Source organism: Telmatherina bonti, assembly GCF_933228915.1.
Source record: "Telmatherina bonti genome assembly, chromosome: 14".
NCBI lineage: Eukaryota > Metazoa > Chordata > Actinopteri > Atheriniformes > Telmatherinidae > Telmatherina > Telmatherina bonti.
In genome coordinates this window covers 22854547-22872516 of record NC_136612.1, presented here as the reverse complement: position 1 = coordinate 22872516, position 17970 = coordinate 22854547, and the positions used below count along the sequence as shown (strand labels likewise).

The following is a 17970-nucleotide window of genomic DNA, read 5'->3' as shown; positions in this document are numbered from 1 at the left end:
AAACATACTTTGCATTTTTTTGCACAACACATTAGGTGTTTGCTTGACAGACTGTTTTCATGAGGCGACTTATGCAGATGTGTATATGGAAATCTATTCTTACATCTTATACTGATTTTTTTTTTTACTTACAAATAATTTGAAAACTGTCATGCTTCATTTTTATCATCCTCTAACGTTTCCAAGAAGTTTGCAAATTTGTGCTGTGAGATAAGTGATGGAAACCAAATAGCTTTTTTGACAAGTGGCAGATTTATTGTTAGCTTTCAGATTCTAGCAATGATACAGAATAATATGTCTCCTGGTGCATGTTCACTTATACTGTACAATTTTTAGCATTAGAATTATGTGATGGGTTATCTTTAGACCAAAACAAATACTGTTTCATTGCACAGCCTAACTATTCATGAATGTTTCCTTCTTAACCAGTTTTATCTACCATAAGAGCCAATATTAGGATGTAAGTTTAAAAAGCTTATCTTTTTCTAACAGAAATTTTTTTTTTTTTTTTTTTCTTTAACAGTAGTGCTTTTTGTGTTCTTGTAATGGCCATGCAGCTTAATTGCATGATGGATAAATGTGTGTGGGTGTTGCGATTTGTTTTCTGACACCGATATATACTCTTCATCAGCTTGGCTTTGTCCATTTGTTGAGTAACATTCTCCCTTTTTCACCCTATCAGTGACAACATTTTAGACATTTTGCTTTGTTTTCAAGAGGTTGTAATGCATAATACCAAAAGAACTTTGATAAACTACATTTCAGCCTGGTGTATATTACGTGTATTTGCACAACGGTTTTCTCTGCAAATAGATGTGAAGTATTTTACTGATAAGCAACAATGATGCAGCTAATTGATAACTCAGATGGCAATGCAAGTGATGACGTGATTTGCATTTAAGAGTCTTGGGTTTAATTGAATTAAAAGCATATGATGAACTAAAAAAGAAACATTCTCTTGCAGTTCTGTATTTTATCAGTCATTATAAAAGTATGATTGGATGCATTTCAGTAGACCTAAATCTCAGGCAAGCTGGTACTTAATGGCCATAAAGCAAGAATTTTTGCATTCGTGTGGACTTTGTGGTTTTACTTAATAAACCCGTAATACCTTTTTTTTATAGCCAGAGCTTTATTAATTGGCTGGAACGCTTATTGTATGAGAAAAATCCAGGTTTTTCTGCTTTTCCTAAAATAAATGTTTTCCTCTTCATATTGAAGTAAAGCTGATTGATTTGCTTGTTTTTTTAATCACAAAAATATTCATGTTAATTTGAATTACAACACAATCTCAACCAATCACCCTAAACCTCATGGAGCTGCTGCCTAAGAAACCAAATGTTCACACTGAAAGCAACTGCCATTAACACAAAGCTTTGAGATATTTATGATATTCACTGGCAGAATCTGGCAGACATTGGTAATCTTTAATTTTTCTACCATAACTTGTATGGAGAAATGTACCAACAGTCATTACATGTCCACGCACACTAATAAATTTATTTTCACTGCATAAATTAAAGCTACATGATACCCATACATGTTGAATAGAAGCTTCCTAATATTCAAACATTGGTAGTGTTTGTGGTATTCATATTCAGGGAATCTGATTTTTACTTCAGTAAGAAACAGGCTTCTCCCACAGCAGAACTTTATTGAAGCTGTACAGATTATGGCTTCTATAGGATACATAAATGTAAATTATACAGCTGTTAATGTACCACTGTAACCTCACATTTTAGGAAAGCAGACCCTTCCGAAAGTATCACATAGAAAAGCAACTTTCTACTGCAGACACCTTTGAATCCTTCAACACTGTGGAATGTAGTATATATGCATATGAAGTATGTAAATATGTCATTTCACTGTTTAACCTGAATGGTGACGGTGCTCTTAATAGAAATGGAAGCATGAAAAGCAGAACCAACACAGAACTTGGAAGCTCGTTTATTCCTAAATAAAACTTTATTGACTCTTTGATGACAGTACAATAATTTATTTTAGAAATGTGGACTGTGCAATTACCATTTTTTTTTTGGCAATTACAAGGGGCCAACATGCACAGATGCTATGAGAATGTCTTTGCAGCCCCAATTGCCTTCATAGATATTTGTAATGCAGAGTTGTTCACGAGATTGGCAATTTTTTGTCCGTGGATCCGTTTGGACAGAGGAATAGTGAGGATAATCCATTGGATTATTTTTTGTTTTTAAATTCAGGGTTAAATAAGTAAGTCTCTTACGGTCCTTCTACATAATAACCCATTTGTAGGCCACAACAAACATCCAGCAGTCATTTGTTTCTGTCACTGTCTGTCATGTTGTTGTTCTTGATTTAGAGTCTTCTCTGCAATCTGACCTGCTGATGAGTCCTCAGTTCCAGGAAGATCTTTTACCTTTAAGAAAATAAAAACATAAACAAGCTGCTGAGCTGAAAATTTTAAGAGCAGTTTATGGTGTCCCATCAAGTGGCTAGATATCTGACCGAATGCAAGGGGTACATTTTTCATTGTTTATGACAGCCACAATCCAGATAATGTAAATTTTGAAACAGTGTTTCGTAAATAGTGATGTCAGTGGAAGTAATTTGAGATGAAATATTAACCAGTCTTACCTGGTTTGTGGCTGTCAGGAAGAACTAAATAATTTCTTTAATTTGGAGAGGAAGCCCTCATTTTCTGGCAACTCTGCCTCCTTCTGGCCATGCCCACTCTGCCCTACCTCAGAGTTTGTACAACTGCTGCCCCCACCTGGATAGAAATGAACACTCCATCTAAGTACCCTTGTTTAACCCCATTTCAGACGGCTACAGGAGAGAAAAAGGGACTAAACATCTTTTCAGCAAGACTGTCTTGTACCTGTGCTGGTGGCAGTAACACCGTTCACTGTCCCCTCTATGTCTGACTCGTCTTCAGCGTAGTTCATCAACAGAGCTCTTTGCTTGTCTGTCAGTGTCCTATAAAACAAAAATTTAAAAAAAAGCAGTTTTAAAGATTAGGAAATTATAGCACCCATTTCAGTCAATTACAAGGCTTCTTGTTGGGTGAAAAGTCAACAGTCAAAATTTTACTAAAAGAAAACGGTAATCTTTGACATCTTACTTGGGTATTTTTATTTTGACATGGATATAGTGATCTCCAAAGCCATAGCCACTGACTCGAGCAATTCCTTTCCCTGCTAGGCGGATCCTCTGGTCTGTCTGGATTCCTGCTGGAATCTAGAAAAAGAAATTGCTCAAGTCAATTATACAACTGCAAGAGGCTGAAATGCTCACCAATAATATGTCTCCACTTACTGATAAATTGAGTGTTTCATAAAGGCCTTGTGTTCTAGCTGTGCCACCCAAGATGGCTTGGGCTACAGAGACATAAACATCGGAGTGGATGTCTGCACCGTCCCTTCTGAAAACTGGACTTTTTTGAACCTGAACACATCACAATGATATATTGTAACAAAGTGTCAACATTAAAAAAAAAAAAAAAAAAAAAAAGAAACAAAAAGCAACATAAGTTTTTTTAAGTGTTATTTCAAAGTCAACCTGAAACTAATTCATGTCAGACTTGGTTCTGACAAAAGATCAATGGCCAGAAACAGTGAATACCAACCCGAAATGTGATAAAAATCTCCTTCTTTCCAACTGGCATTCTGACAGTCTGACCATCCTCCACTCCTACAAAACAAAAAAACCAAAACACACAGGATTAGTTCATCTTATTTGCATTATCAAGCTGACAATATTGCTTCTAACACCCCCAGACAAATGCACAAACACAAGTTCTGCCAGAACAAATTGATTTGTTTGGATCCCAGGCTGAGTATCTTATTTTATGCAAAGACAAACACATATTAAGTATGTACATTCCTATAGGACGGATAAGTATGCAGAGACTATTTAGCTTGATAATATATAGTAAGATTAAAAATAAAGAAAGATTACTAAAGGTTAAAAATAATGGAAATGAAAGATTGGCAAGACAAGTTTATTTGTATAGCACAATTCAACAACAGGGGGATTGAAAGTGCTTTACAGAAACATTGAAAGTGAAGAAAATAAGAAGCTTAACAACAACGAGAAAAAGGAGAAGAATGTCAAAACATGATCAAGTTAAAAAAAAAAAAAGCTTTAAAAAAAAAAAAAAACAGTGCGAATTTGAACTTTTAAACAAGAACTATTCAAATGCAGCTGAGACCAGGTGGTTGGGTGGATATTTATTTAATGTGGGCAAGTCACAGGATTTTTATTTTTCCTCTTATTTTCCTTTCTTATTTTTGTTACCATAGCTCGTAGCTTATTAACTTATGATGTAACAAACCTTGGTGGTGCATGTCAATAACCTTTGTAAAAAAAAGCCAAAGTATAATAATGTTTGTTAATTTGTTCTAACAATGCTAACAACTGAAAATTCAATAATAGTAAATGTAAATGATAAGAAAAGAAGGCTGCAGCTTCTCCATTTCTAGTTCCGACTGGGAAATGATAGAAAGCCAGATCCAGATGACCTGAAGGGTCTGGTAGGGCCATACTAGTTCAAGAGGTCATTGATGTATTTTGATCCGAAACGATTCAGAGTTTTACAGACTAGCAATACTATTTAAATGTCTGTCCTCTGACAGACAGGCAACCAGTGTAAAAAACATAGTTCAGTTATGTTAAACATATGCTATGTGGTAATAAATTAACCAAAAAATAACCCAAACCTAACCCTAAACTAACCCTTCTCACTCAATGCAAATGAGTTTAACTAAAATGATAGCAGAATTCAACTTTTTTTGTTCAAATAGAACCAAAGCTGAAGAGATTTTAGGTTAATAAATTAGTAATTTGTCAGAAAAAAAAAGAAAAAATAGTCTGAGATTAAAAATTATGCTTGTGTGCAAATGTTTCCCTGATTAAGTTAAATAACTAAACTCAACACCAAATACCACTTCTGACCAGGACCAAAACGTACTTACTTAGTGAGGAAAAAAATATTTTTGAGATACTTACAGATTGCAATAAAATAAATGGCTGAAAGATGCAGGAGTGTATCTGACCTGCAGGCACAGGAACCATCACAGTTTTCCTCTGCTTTGTCTGTCCAGTACCACGGCAAGAGTTACAAGGGGTGGAAATGACTGTGCCTTTGCCGCCACAGCGACGGCATGTTGAGCGCATTACAAATGGGCCTGTATTCACAGTTTCCTGCGAGGAGGGAGACACATGTTGAGAAAAAGCTTTCAACAAGAAGATAAATCGATACACCTATCAGAGTTCTTACCATGCCGGAACCATTGCAGTGATGGCAATGCTGAACTTTAGTGCCTGGCTCATGACCCTTACCATCACAACGCTGGCAAGTTGTTTCTACGTTAACAGACATCTCTTTGTTGACTCCTTTTGCTGCTTGTGTGAAAGTCAGCTCCATGATGTACTGCACCAAAAACAAATGGAGTCAGAGGTGTGAATGATATAGTTATTATAAATGATGGTATGATAAAGTTATTCTACGATGTCACTAACCTCTTGTGGCTGATCAAATATGGCGTTAAAGTCTCCAAAGCCACGACCTCCTGAGAATTCTCCAAAGATTTTGCGGAAAAGCTCTTCTGGGTCGATGCTACTGGCCTGTCCAGTCCAGTAATGCTGCCCTCCTCTACCACCAGCTTGACCAGTGTCAAAGCCTGTAGAGCCATATGTGTCATACTGCTTCCTTTTCCCTTCATCACTAAGGATCTTTTGAGGGGAAAAAGAAAAGTAAGGTTTAGGAGTCTTAAATTTCAACCGAAACATGAAAGAAACAGATGATTGGTAGTTGTGCCAAGTAAAACCTTGAGTAAAGACCAAAACAAACCTCATATGCTTCAGCCAGCTGAGCAAATTTTTCCTTAGCTTGTGGATCATCCTTGTTGGTGTCCGGGTGGTATTTTTTTGCCATCTGAAGAACAACAAACACAATATGATGATGAACTTATTAAAAACTATCACAAATTATTCCAGTAAGTCCATTTCACAAACCTGGTAGTAGGCTTTCTTGATTTCTTTCTGGGTTGCTGTGCGAGGTACCCCAAGAATCTGGTAGTAGTCCTGCTTGCTGCTAGATGAGGCACTAGTGTGAAAGGACAGGGTGTAGACTACATGTGGTGATGTGATGCCTGTAAGGTTCCCAGCAGAGTGAAACAAAAAAAAAGTTATTAAGCTGTACTGCAGCTGCATCAAAGCAAACTGAAAACTCACCACATTTAGGATAGCTACTGGGAGCTTCTGTTAAGTTTTAGTATGGGAAATACAATACATAAGGTCTGAATCTCACTCAGACTGAACAAAATAACACAGAACGTCTCCTAATCTTACCCTGTACTAACTGTTTACCATATATCTCTTTGCTATGAGGAGTGTTCAAGTATGTTCCCTCAAGATCTACGATCCAACAACTTTCAGATGCATCCCTTTTCCAACACACCTGAATTAAATGTCTGAATATTCCATCATCTGCAAGTCATTCAACTCTGCAGAAGCGTGGTAAGGAGCCACTTATTAGATTCAAGGGGTTGGAGCAGGGATGTATGTAAATGCTGCAAGACAGTGGATCTTAAGGACTAGAGTTGGAAACCCCTGGTATAAATACACAACTGTTGGTCAACAATCCTGGACAATGTTTTAACATTGCACGATGTGTCAATCATATTGATGGCTTAAACAACATATATTTTAGTGTATAAACGTATGACTATTGTTGCATAACAACTTTCCTGATGAAAGACAATATTAGCGAATGATATGATCAGGGTTAGAGGGCTGGATTGAACCCCGTGTAATCCAACACTTTATTTGGAAACAGCCATCATTACACGCAGAAAAAAAAAAGCTGGATAAAAACCTCTGCAGTTGCCCCAGAGTTCAGCAGCACAATTTGCTGCTGCACCGGCATTGAGAGCAGTGAGCAGGACTGATTACATCACATCTGATCAACTCTCATTTGCTTCAAAGTACATGCTTAAGTTTTCATAGCTCATCGAATTATTACCGCTCATTTGAGAAGATGTTAGTTCATTTTATGTTATTATTTTACCTTGCGTCACTAAAGTTTATTAGAGAAAACTGCCTGGCCTAGCTTAGCCCCGGCTAATATCATATGGCTCACCTGACAACCCTCTCAATGTCAACGTTTTCCCAGCTCCGCTGCACCCCAGGCTTCCTCCTCGCCAAAGTTTTTCTGCTCCCAGTGTTGAAAGCCGTCGGACTCCTCCATTGTCAGACGAAAGAACAGAACTGGCAGTTCCCCGGAATCCAGAAGACACGACGACAGTAAACCAGCGTGAGGAACAGCGAGCAGCCGAGGACGCCATCATTCCTAGATTAGAGACGGCACTGCACACACTGCGCATGTTCGGGATGAAGGAAGCGTCAGTGACGACAAAAATAATAAAGTAAAAGAAAAACTATGTCGTTCCTTCTTTATGAACTCTATCCTACTGGTAACGTTTGGATATAAATTTAAAAAAAATGTTGGCATTTTCAGTTTATTTTTTGTTGAACATACAAGTTACAATATATTAAAATGTTTTATTGCCCGGGGGTGATTTTTAGTACAATTGGTTGTTGTCTCGCATAGAAAAGTGTAATCCCGCCAAATAGCGGACAGCTCAGTGAAGCAAAGCGAGCGCACACCGCGCGGTGAACCTGGGCTGTCAGCTGTAGTATGAGCAGCACCCTGAAATATCAACCAGCTCGACACAGACACCCGGAAGGCACAAAAGTCAGTTTGAGAAGGCAGCATGAATCGCTTTAAGACCTCCAAATTCAAAAACACGACTCCGAAAGTTTCTAAGAAAGATGTAAGTAGCACACGAGCTTCTGTGTAAAAAAACAAAACAAAACAAACGACTGTCGAGGGTAATATTAGCACTGGTTATTAGCTGAGCTACTTTGGGGGAACGCCTGCTTGCTTGCGAGGGATGTCAAACTTCCTGCATCTGGAACCCTATACAGGAGAGATGGACGGAGAAAAATAATTAACATACCGGCATTTGCACGAACTACGGGCTACTAGTAGACACTACGAGCCGCGTGATTGCGTGGAGATGCTAAGCGCCATAGGATGTTACTGTTACGCCCATCATCAGGCTTATATGAGAAATGATTTAATTTTCTCAATCCTTGTGTGGCCACCTTGAAGTCTTAAGTGGTTCTGACGAGATTCGTTGTATCAAAGGAGAAAAATTAAAATCTGAATGGAAAATCTCATAAGTGATACGACTATCGATTGTCTGTTCTATAGTGATAGCTGTCATAGGTTGCAGGACTAGACTTGTCTGGAGCAGGCTTTATGTGTCTTGCATCCAAATCTGATCTTGAACCCACCAGTTACGAGGTAAAGCGCCCGCAGCTTCCATACCTGATGTGTTCCCTTGTATGCTTTCACCGAGACAGTGAAATGTCTGGCATGCAGAGAAACAGTGGATAATCTTGCTATCTCTCCAATCTCTGCACAGTGGTGCTTTGCTCCTGTGAATGCTAAACTAGCTATTCACGTTGGCATGAAGCTGTTTCCAAGCCACAGTCATGTGCTGTCATTACAAACAGGGCAAGGGTGTAAATAGGAAAAGAGACAAAACTAATCGAGAAATGTGCTAATATAGAAGGAGACAAGAAAAGAAAGCATAGATGAATTATTGTTTTTGTCTTCAGATGACCCAGAAACACTTGAACAATTATACCGTGAATTTGTATAGAAATAAATGTACCCAACTGTTATTTGATAGACACTCATTAGTTTAAGGGTTCTTCCAAATTATGTGCATATAGATGGTTTCAAGGTTAACACTAGTTTTAACTCTTGAATCCTCAGGAATTTATGCTGGAACACATACAATATCTTGTTTACAACAGATCAAAGTTTATTTCTAAAGTTTCCCCACCACTTTTTCACAGGTTAAATAGAATAAATCAAGTGAAATGTTGTTTTTTATTGTTTGTTGTTTTTTATTTTGGATTTTATTTCAATTTAAAGTTGTCTAGCACACTTTTGAGGGGCATTTGTGTGTTTTTTCTCGTTTCTCTCTGGAAAGAAACAGGTGTAGAATATGGGTGATGATATGCAGAGTTGCATGAAAAAGAGCAGAACTATGTCCTTACTAAGTAAAACTGTTGGTGCAGTGAAGCGCTCTCTGTAAAAAGGCACAATGTCTCAGTGTCGCTTTTAGTTTTTGAAGAGCAGCTCAGCAGTAGTTGTTGGAGCATGATGTACAGAAATGCTGTCCTCATGCTGCTCTTCCTTTATTAATGTTATGCAAGAGGTTTTAAGAGTTCACAGCCATGCAGGGAAAAAGCCCTTACACTTCCTCAGCACTTTGCTCATTTTGAGGCACAAAAGAGTGTGTGCACTCAGAGAGATCCTTCCTGTTTATTGCAGAGTTCTCTTTCTTATTTTCCCCCTTTTTTTGTAGTTGTTGCAGCAGTCTGATTATGTTTGCACTTTTAACTGCTGGATCCCCCACTGTATCTGGTTCATTTTGTTCTTCTTGCTTTTATATTGCACTCTTTAAATGTAGGAATGGATCAACGATGTCCGTGCCGGCTCCTTTTCCTGCCAGGGGAAGCACATTAAAGCAAGTTCCAAGCTGGTGGCTTTCAATACAGAGCATGCTGGTATGGCAACAAAAGTGTTGTTGGACAGTAACAATTATCACAGATATCCACTGTTTATAGTTTTAAACTTACTTGTGTTTACATTTTATCAAGATCAGTTTCTTTTGAATATGATAAATGATAAAAATCAATTAACTTGATTATTATCAATATTCATTTTGAGCTGTGTGTAAATAATAGTTTTAAAAGTTTGACCATGTTAACTTTTCCTTTGTGCTGTATGTGTACAGGGGGAGGAATGGTGGGCCTGACTTCAGTCAAACCTGGCTCAAATGGCCAGTGGACCATTACCCAGATTTCCTGTCATTCTGGTAGTAAATATATATATATATGTATATATATATATATATACTTTAAGTCTGCTCTCATCAGATATATTAATAACATGTCAAGTTGCATTTTTGTTTTACTGCCATACATGTGGAATTGAGCACAATTTAGTTCTGAGGAATACCAACCTGTTTTGAAGTTTTGACTAAACATTTGGTATATCGATCAAAGCTTTAAAACACAGCATAAAGTGTATAATCTGTGTACAAATAATATATGAAGTACACCATAAATGGTATTCTCTTTATATGTGGTTACTTTATTTATTTTATTAGCTGTACAAAAAAGTATTATTAAAGAAGAAACTTGCATACAGTCCCCTAGAAATTAAATAGCTTTTCTTCATCTCCATTAGATCTGGTGACTGACATGGACTTCTCCCCTTTTGATGACAGCCTCTTGGCAACCTGCTCAGTTGATGAAACGGTGAGCTGTTTTTCTTCACTGTGTTCATTCATTTGTTGGTCCTTTCTATCGGGCTTTGTCTTCCTGCAGTACACTTAAAATAATTTCATTTTCAGTTCTTGATATCATTGTTGTTTCTGGAAGGGGTTTGAATGCAACATGAACACACTTGGTTTTTGTTATTTAAACCTTTTAAAGAAGACACCCACATTTTCCCCAGCCACAGGTGAATGTGCTGAATCTGGGTCTGCATTTTCAAACTCAGCAGCTCGGTTTACCTCACAGGCCTGTAAAGAAACATTTGCCACACACAGACATTCACACACGCATACACACACACACACACAAACTGAACTGAACTAAACTGAACTGATCTGCAGTGCCAAACATCCACTAAGCACTTTCCCTCTTCCTATCCCAGAAAGGGATAGGATTTTTTTTTTTTACCAAGCTGGTTGTGCTGAGCTATGTGAATGATTATACAACTTTAGTTTTGTATTTTTAATGACAAGGCTAAATATATAAACAGAGGACACATAGTTTTTCAACTATGATCACACTATCATTTAGCCAAACTGTTTTGTCAACATCAGCTAGAAATCCAACCCAAATCCAACATTATCAGTGTAGTTCCAACATTTAGAGAGGTTTATGACCTGACGACTTGTGTGTAGTTGCGAGTCATGAACCTTGTATGACTTAAAAAAAACAGCTGAGAATATTATCATGAACATATGTGAAGGAAAGGAATGGCACCCATGTGTAAGAACTATTTCCTGTATAAAAAAAAAAAAAAAGAGAGCATTTAGAATTTGTAAAGAGAAAAGAATCCATTTTCCTAATTTCTTTCCATCTTTGTATATGCAGGTGAAACTGTGGCGTTTGTGCAATCCAGAGCAGGAGCAGCCCGGCAGTCCAGAGCTGACGCTGCATCCAGGTCAAGGCAGACTGGAGCTGGTGCATTTTCACCCCACTTCTTCTGGCTTGCTGGCTGTTGGCACCACAAAGTCTGCCCTGATTTGGGACGTCTGCCGCCAGGAAGCACCACTCGCAGGTGACTTCATTTAAAAATATTCACGTCGTTTTGTGCATAGTCAAAATGAAAACATGTAGCACAGAAGTTGTCAAAGTCTTTTTTGTACATTACGTTTTGTGTCTTGACATGTAACTTTCAGTTTCTGTCAGTTAATCCTCAATTTGTGTTGTGCCATGTTTTTTCTTTCTGTGTGTAACATAAGTATATATTTGGAACGGAGTGAAGTGGTCGGTTGGCCTTTTTCGTTTGAGAATGTCTGACTGACACTGCTTACGTTTTACAGCCCTGTGGCTCTGTCTAAGAGCTGGAGCAGCAGAGGTAATGTTTTGATTTGCAGTCCTGATCCCAGTCTCCACAGACTGGCCTCAGGATATAGTCACTATCCTCTGGCCTTAACCCCTTCCCAACCTACCACCCCACAAACACTACACTCCTTCACTCATCCCATGACAGCTAGCCTGGCTGCTGCTGCTCACTGCTGATCCAGCCTTTTATGAGCTGTATCCCCACGTCTTTCATCACATTCATTTGTAATTCTTGTTATTTGTGGTTGATGAACAAGATCCGAAAGCAAAGATATGTGAGTGTGTGTTTGGGTTTTTGTTTTTCCTTTTGCAAGTGTGTAACTGTCTTAACAAGAGCACCCTTTTTTTCCCCCCCATCTGTTTGGTGTCACGGTGAAACTGAGAAATTCACACAAGCTGTGCTGTGCTCACTTATGCCAATAGAATGTCATGTGTATCATGCTCATAATTTCATATATATGCTGAAACTTGAAAACCATTATTTGATGTAAATTATCCATACTTTTTATTATTGTGTTTTGTGAATTCCTTGTGCTTTATTTATGGCTACATCTCTCCCCATTCATTGACCTTTTGTGACTAATGTGTTTTTGTCTTGTTTGTCTATGTGCTGTCATTCTGTGTTCATTGTGTGTGTTATGTCTCCTATTTGAAAAAAAAAACAAAAAACCAAGAATTTAATTTCTAATTTTGTCCCTATCAAACCTGACCTTAGTATTGTGTCTTCTGTTATCTCTCTAAATGATCATCTGTTTGCAGCTCTTGACCAACACGGCGACCAGATGCAGAGTCTAACCTGGAAACAGGATGGCTCTTTGTTGGCATCCTCCTGCAAGGTCAGGACACTTTACGCTGCACCATGTATATCACAAAGATCTACATGGCTTACACTTTATTTTAAAGCAGTATTTGGGTGAATTCTGTGAAACATTTAGGCCAGTATGAATCCAAGTCTGATTACTGCAGCTGCACCTTGTGACCACTAGATGCAGCCAGAGGCTTACACTGATCACAGCTGTTTATTTGAGGTTTATTTAATGTCAACAAGGTTAATGCTCTTTAAAATAAGGGTGGGAATCCCATTACATATTGTCTTACAATTAGTAAGACATTTCTCAAAGGAAAAGAAGGATAAACGTGGAAAACCATTTGGATATAAAGGTGTAATTGCCTGTTAGTTCTAGTGTTGTAGTAGTGATGCCAAAGACATTAATAGGAGCCCTGAGGAGATTTTCCTCATCAGTTTGGAAACTGTAGAGTTCTGGCAGTTATAAGCCATTAAAAATGGCAAGAAGCTGTGTGTGAAGGTTTAATCTGTCAGGGCCTTAAATTTGCCTCTATTTAGCTAATATTTCGCCTATTTCATACATGCATTTGTTATGTAACACACGGATGTAGAAGAAACTGATTTTATTGCATCCAAATGAAAGAAATTGCGTTTTTCAGGCAAGGATTTTCCGTTACGTTGGTGTTGTTGGGAATAGGGAAAAGAAGGAGGTGATAAAAGAGGAAGAGAAAGAAATAATTTATAAGTTGCTGTACAGGAAGAGCCAGTAACTTTGGGTAGGTGGAGGTTAACTCTTTCCATTTGCATTTGCTTCTTTTCTAAAACCAAACATTGACTGATGTGAAAATGAGACAGAGGCCACTGATACATGCTTCAAACAAGACATGATGAGCTTACTGCAGCTGCAATCCAAATAACCTTTTGACACACAATTATACCTTGTGCATCCTCTTAATTGGTTTGATTGTCGGTCTGGTTCCCCTTGTTTGTCTTTGCTTTGACAAGTAACAAATTATTCTACCAATCACAAGCTTTGTCAAAATCGTGACATCCCTGACAGAATAATTGTCTTAATCAGAGCTACCAGCACTACCATTAGCTTCAGTGCAGCATGAAAGAACAAGACACCTGAGAAGAAAGGGTGTGTGTTGAGGGGCTGGGGGTCCTCTGGGGTCCAGCCCTGTTGGAGCTCTGGTGTCATTTAACTAAAAAGGTCCCATTCAATCTCTCCAATCCAAGTTATTAAAGCAAATAGAGCCTGCTAACATGTGGGTTCAATCCCCAGCCCTCCTAAAGGGTAAACATTGGGGCACAGGGCTTGGTGGGGGGAAGATGAAGGGGAGACCACCTCCTCAAAGAGCTGGGATCATTACAGACCCCATTTAGCACTAGAAAAAAGTATATTTATGACACACTTGTAGAAAGAAGGGCAGCATTCAGTGAAGGGGAATAAAATCCCCAGGTAGCCCGAGCAGAGGTGGAAAGCTTGCGTTTGTCTGAATGATGGACGAGACCGGATGGTTTGCTGTACAGAAAGTAGGTGTAGCTGGATTTGTGGTCCACGGTCCACTTTGAATGCTGAAGGTTACATTATGATCAAGTTCTTCATCATGCTCCATTTCCCATGGTGCAAAAAATAACTGTTGAAGATCCTTCAGCCTCACACAGTCAGTCGCAACAGGCTTTGACTTTAGTAACTATGGGAGACTGGGAACAGCAGTCTGGCAGCGCAGAGTGTTTGATGAGCGGAGAGAGGGACCGAGTGCACCCCTGTGTGAAGATTCCCAGCATCTGTGTTGGTTTGTGCGCATGTGAAAGTTGTGTGCCGCAGACCTGCAGTGAAAACTCATTAAGAACAGCTTGAGAATGAAGCTCTACCTCTTTTGATTAAACAGCTGCTGTCTCAGCACACACACAAACACGAATGCACACATGGCTACCCTGGCCCTGCCATCTGTGCATTTATGAGTTTAGACTGAGTGTGTTTTTATGTGTTATTGTCATAGGCTTACGAGAGTGTGTTTGCTTGTTTGAGTGCGTGTGGATACTCGGTGGACACACTGTACGTGAACGGACCCTCATTTGTTTGCAGAGCCAGATAGTTTCCTCCCTCATGTGTTGTTTGCACTACAACGCTTAGGATGAAATGGCACTCAGCTGCTTCCATCAGGAAGATGTGTGTGTGTGTGTGTGTGTGTGTGTGTGTGTGTGTGTGTGTGTGTGTGTGTGTGTGTGTGTGTGTGTGTGTGTGTGTGTACAGAAGTACTTAGCGATTCTAATATTTGTTTTGAAAAGCAGATGAATGTGTTGCTGGTAGAACAGTTAAGCACCTTGAGCAGGATTGTCCAGATGATAGTTGGCTGTGGATTGGAACAAAGGGGTGGTTTAATTAGGATATTGATGTGCACATTCAGTAGTAACAGATGATTCTGCAGCAGCTCCAGTGGGATGGTATAGTCTGAGATGAGATGACTGTTGCCTGTTTTCCTTTTTAGCAACAGGTGGACTCCTACCCAAAGGTCATAAGGAGGAAATGTTTATTTGTGTGCTTGTGTGTGTTGGTCCTGCAGGGTTGTTTGAGCCTTTGGCTTAGTCCCAGGTCACAAAGGCCTGAAGACATAGCTGTGGGGCATCATATTCGTGGGTGGGCTGCACTCACACATAGACAAGATGGACACAAAGAGTAGCATATTAGTCAAAACCCATGTTTGCTATTCAAGTCAAAAATAGCAAATACATTCCTTCTTTGATTGCTGAGTGGAGCAGAATGAAGTTGAGCTAATGCTCTGTTCAAACTCTCTGCTCCTGTTAATGTCATATATTTATCAAATCTTTATATTTAATCCAGATAAATATTGTAGTGATTGCTATTGCATTCATGTCAATGTGTGCGCCTTACTATGTAACAATCAGACTGCTGATTCCCTTTGACATCTCTATGTTTTGTGTTGGTATGGTTTGGCCTAAGTACTTATAAGCATCACCTGCTATCGGCTCCGTTTGACAGGCTGTTGCTGTGATCATAGTCACACAGCAGTATTGAGTGACACAACTGCAGACACAAAAGTCCCACACAGCCTGATCCCATTAGACCCCATTTCCTTCCAATCACACAGGAGTTTCTCTGATTGGCTCCTTTGATTGATGCTCGATGTGTGTTTTGGCTGGCCAGGGTCAAGGCACACAAGGCCATGGAGAGGTCACTGGATTGTATTATTTGCTAATAATGAATCTGTGAGATCTCACTAATAAATGAGGAGACTTCTGAGAATCTGTGCAGTCTTTTATTTGATTTATACTGAGGTGGAGCAACCCTTTTGTGAATGCTTTCAATATGTTATTTTAATATTTAGTTGTCTATTTAGTATAAATAATGCAGCAAACCAAGAAGCCTGGAATTCTTTCTTATTTTTGTTTGAGGAAATGTAGAAATCCTGGACTTGTATGTGGTCTTTGATTTAATTTAAATATTAGAGCTCTTATTCCTCAGTAGCCTCAGAATTATTGCTACGTAACACAGGATACTGAGATAGATTAGACTGAGAATTTAACAAAGTACCTGACAGAGAAATTAAAACAAAGGGAATTTGAGATTAGACTCATCCCGCAATGCTCCATAATGATAATTTATCTTTCTGTCTGTAATCATTTAAAAGCTTTGCACTTTCTGAAAGTTTTTTGTATGCTTTTCCATGCCAGGACAAGATGCTGCGATTGTTCGATCCCAGAGCCCAACTATCACCGGTTCAGGTAGGTCCCAGTCAAAAGACGATCCTTCCATGCTTTTAAACAGATGCTCTTTAAAGCAGAAGTGTTGAACAGGACAGACGTGTTTTTTGGTTTGTGTGTTGTAGAACAACTTCTCTCCAAAATCACCTCTCATGATTGTCATTAAAAAAGGATAGAGATGAATCTACACTGTATTAGTCACAGTAATACGGACAAATTAAGCTGTGGTCCTTGAACCCTCCATCCCTGTTTAGTATGAGAAAATGTTTTCCTCACTGCACCCAGTAAACATGTTGACAGTAACCTAGAGAGTTCACCACTGGGCACTCTTACTGACTCATGAGTGATTTATGAATATGCTGCACATGGTGCAGTCCCTGTTTTCTACTTCCCACGGTACCCATCCCACACTAATCTAATGTGAACTTCTCCACTCTCACCACTCCTTCTCTGCCCTCAATGTAAATGTCTCACCAATGACCTCCAGGATTGAACCAATAGGACTCAACGTCAACCAGCAGCAATGGGGAAGTGGAGTGGTTGGGCATTTGTGTGTTGAAGGGGGCCAGTGAGTGTCACGAGAGCTTGCTTGCTATAGAGCAAATATTCTCACACATTTCAGAGGCGGACCTCCCAGGACGTTTTAATTACTGGGATGCTCAGCCTGCCTCATGGGCTCTCAGGTTTGTAAATATGAGGAATCTTGCAAAAACACTACATGCCACAGAGGCTTAAATATCAGATCTCAGAAATACCTGGAAGGTACATAAGTTTGGGTAGCACTTGGAGACTATATTTTATGTTCATGCACCTGCAGTCATGCATCAACTCTTGTATCTGTTTACAGTATTTGCTCAGTTATGTGTTCTACACTGCTCAAAAAATAAAGGGAACACTAAAAGTAACATGTTGTAGATCTGAATGAAATAAATATTTTTTATCAAACAGTTTATTCTTTCCATAGTTGAATGTGCTGACATCAAAAATCACACAAAAATTATCAATGAAAATCAGTCTGTGGTGCAACTTGATGTTGGTGGATGGAGCGAGACATGATGTCCCAGATGTACTCAACTGGATTCAGGTCTGGGGAACGGGCGGGCCAGTCCATAACATCAATGGCTTCATGTTGCAGGGACTGCTGAAACACTCCAGTCACATCAGGTCTAGCATTGTCTTGCATTAGGAGGAACCCAGGGCCAACCACACCAGCATATGGTCCCACAAGGGGTCTGAGGATCTCATCTCGGTACCTAATGGCAGTCAGGCTACCTCTGGTGAGCACATGGAGGGCTGTGCGGCCCTCCAAAGAAATGCCACCCCACACCATTACTGACCCACTGCCAAATCGGTCATACTGGAGGATGTTGCAGGCAGCAGAACATTCTCCACGGCGTCTCCAGACTCTGTCATGTCTGCCATATGTGCTCAGTGTGAACCTGCTTTCATCTGTGAAGAGCACAGGGCACCAGTGGCGAATTTAATAATCTTGGTGTTCTCTGGCAAATGCCAAACGTCCTGCACGGTGTTGGGCTGTAAGCACAATCCCTACCTGTGTTGTTGCCCTCCCACGGCCTCCTCCACGTCTCCTGATGTACTGGCCTGTCTTCTGGTAGCGCCTCCATGCTCTGGACACTGACAGACACAGCAAACCTTCTTGCCACAGTTTGCATTGATGTGCCATCCTGGATGAGCTGCACTACCTGAGCCACTTGTGTGGGATGTAGACTCCGTCTCATGCTACCACTAGA

General features: G+C 39.5%; 3 protein-coding genes across 6 annotated transcripts in view; 2 read left to right on the top strand and 1 right to left on the bottom strand.

Moving 5' to 3' along the window:
- Positions 1-1203, top strand: part of hmox2b (heme oxygenase 2b) — a 6445-nt gene extending 5242 nt beyond the window's left edge. For all 3 annotated transcript variants that reach the window (XM_079252717.1, XM_079252715.1, XM_079252716.1), the window contains exon 7: positions 1-1203. This exon is cut by the window's left edge and continues 1010 nt beyond it. The gene's annotated coding sequence lies outside the window, so the exon portion shown is untranslated.
- A 150-nt stretch (positions 1204-1353) lies between these two features.
- On the bottom strand, positions 1354-7364 carry dnaja3a (DnaJ heat shock protein family (Hsp40) member A3a; the record flags this gene model as incomplete). 2 transcript variants are annotated; one of them, XM_079252238.1, is made up of 12 exons in its annotated part: positions 1354-2395; positions 2614-2749; positions 2858-2955; positions 3101-3216; positions 3295-3423; positions 3605-3669; positions 5034-5181; positions 5258-5410; positions 5500-5712; positions 5831-5914; positions 5995-6131; positions 7121-7364. In XM_079252238.1, 11 exons carry the CDS (start codon positions 7362-7364, stop codon positions 2628-2630), a joined length of 1509 nt encoding a protein of 502 aa, XP_079108364.1. In that variant the 3' UTR covers positions 1354-2395; positions 2614-2627. The 2 variants fall into 2 exon arrangements, with proteins under 2 accessions (XP_079108364.1, XP_079108365.1); XM_079252239.1 differs by lacking the exon at positions 2614-2749 and having other exon boundaries at positions 1356-2395.
- Positions 7365-7714: 350 nt separating this feature from the next.
- Positions 7715-17970, top strand: part of coro7 (coronin 7) — a 103387-nt gene continuing 93131 nt past the window's right edge. Inside the window, exons 1-7 of the mRNA XM_079253335.1 lie at positions 7715-7814; positions 9531-9627; positions 9858-9938; positions 10313-10383; positions 11230-11416; positions 12463-12539; positions 16190-16240. Coding sequence (XP_079109461.1) covers positions 7755-7814; positions 9531-9627; positions 9858-9938; positions 10313-10383; positions 11230-11416; positions 12463-12539; positions 16190-16240 — 624 coding nt within the window. The 5' untranslated portion in view covers positions 7715-7754. The remainder of the gene's footprint in view (positions 7815-9530; positions 9628-9857; positions 9939-10312; positions 10384-11229; positions 11417-12462; positions 12540-16189; positions 16241-17970) is intronic.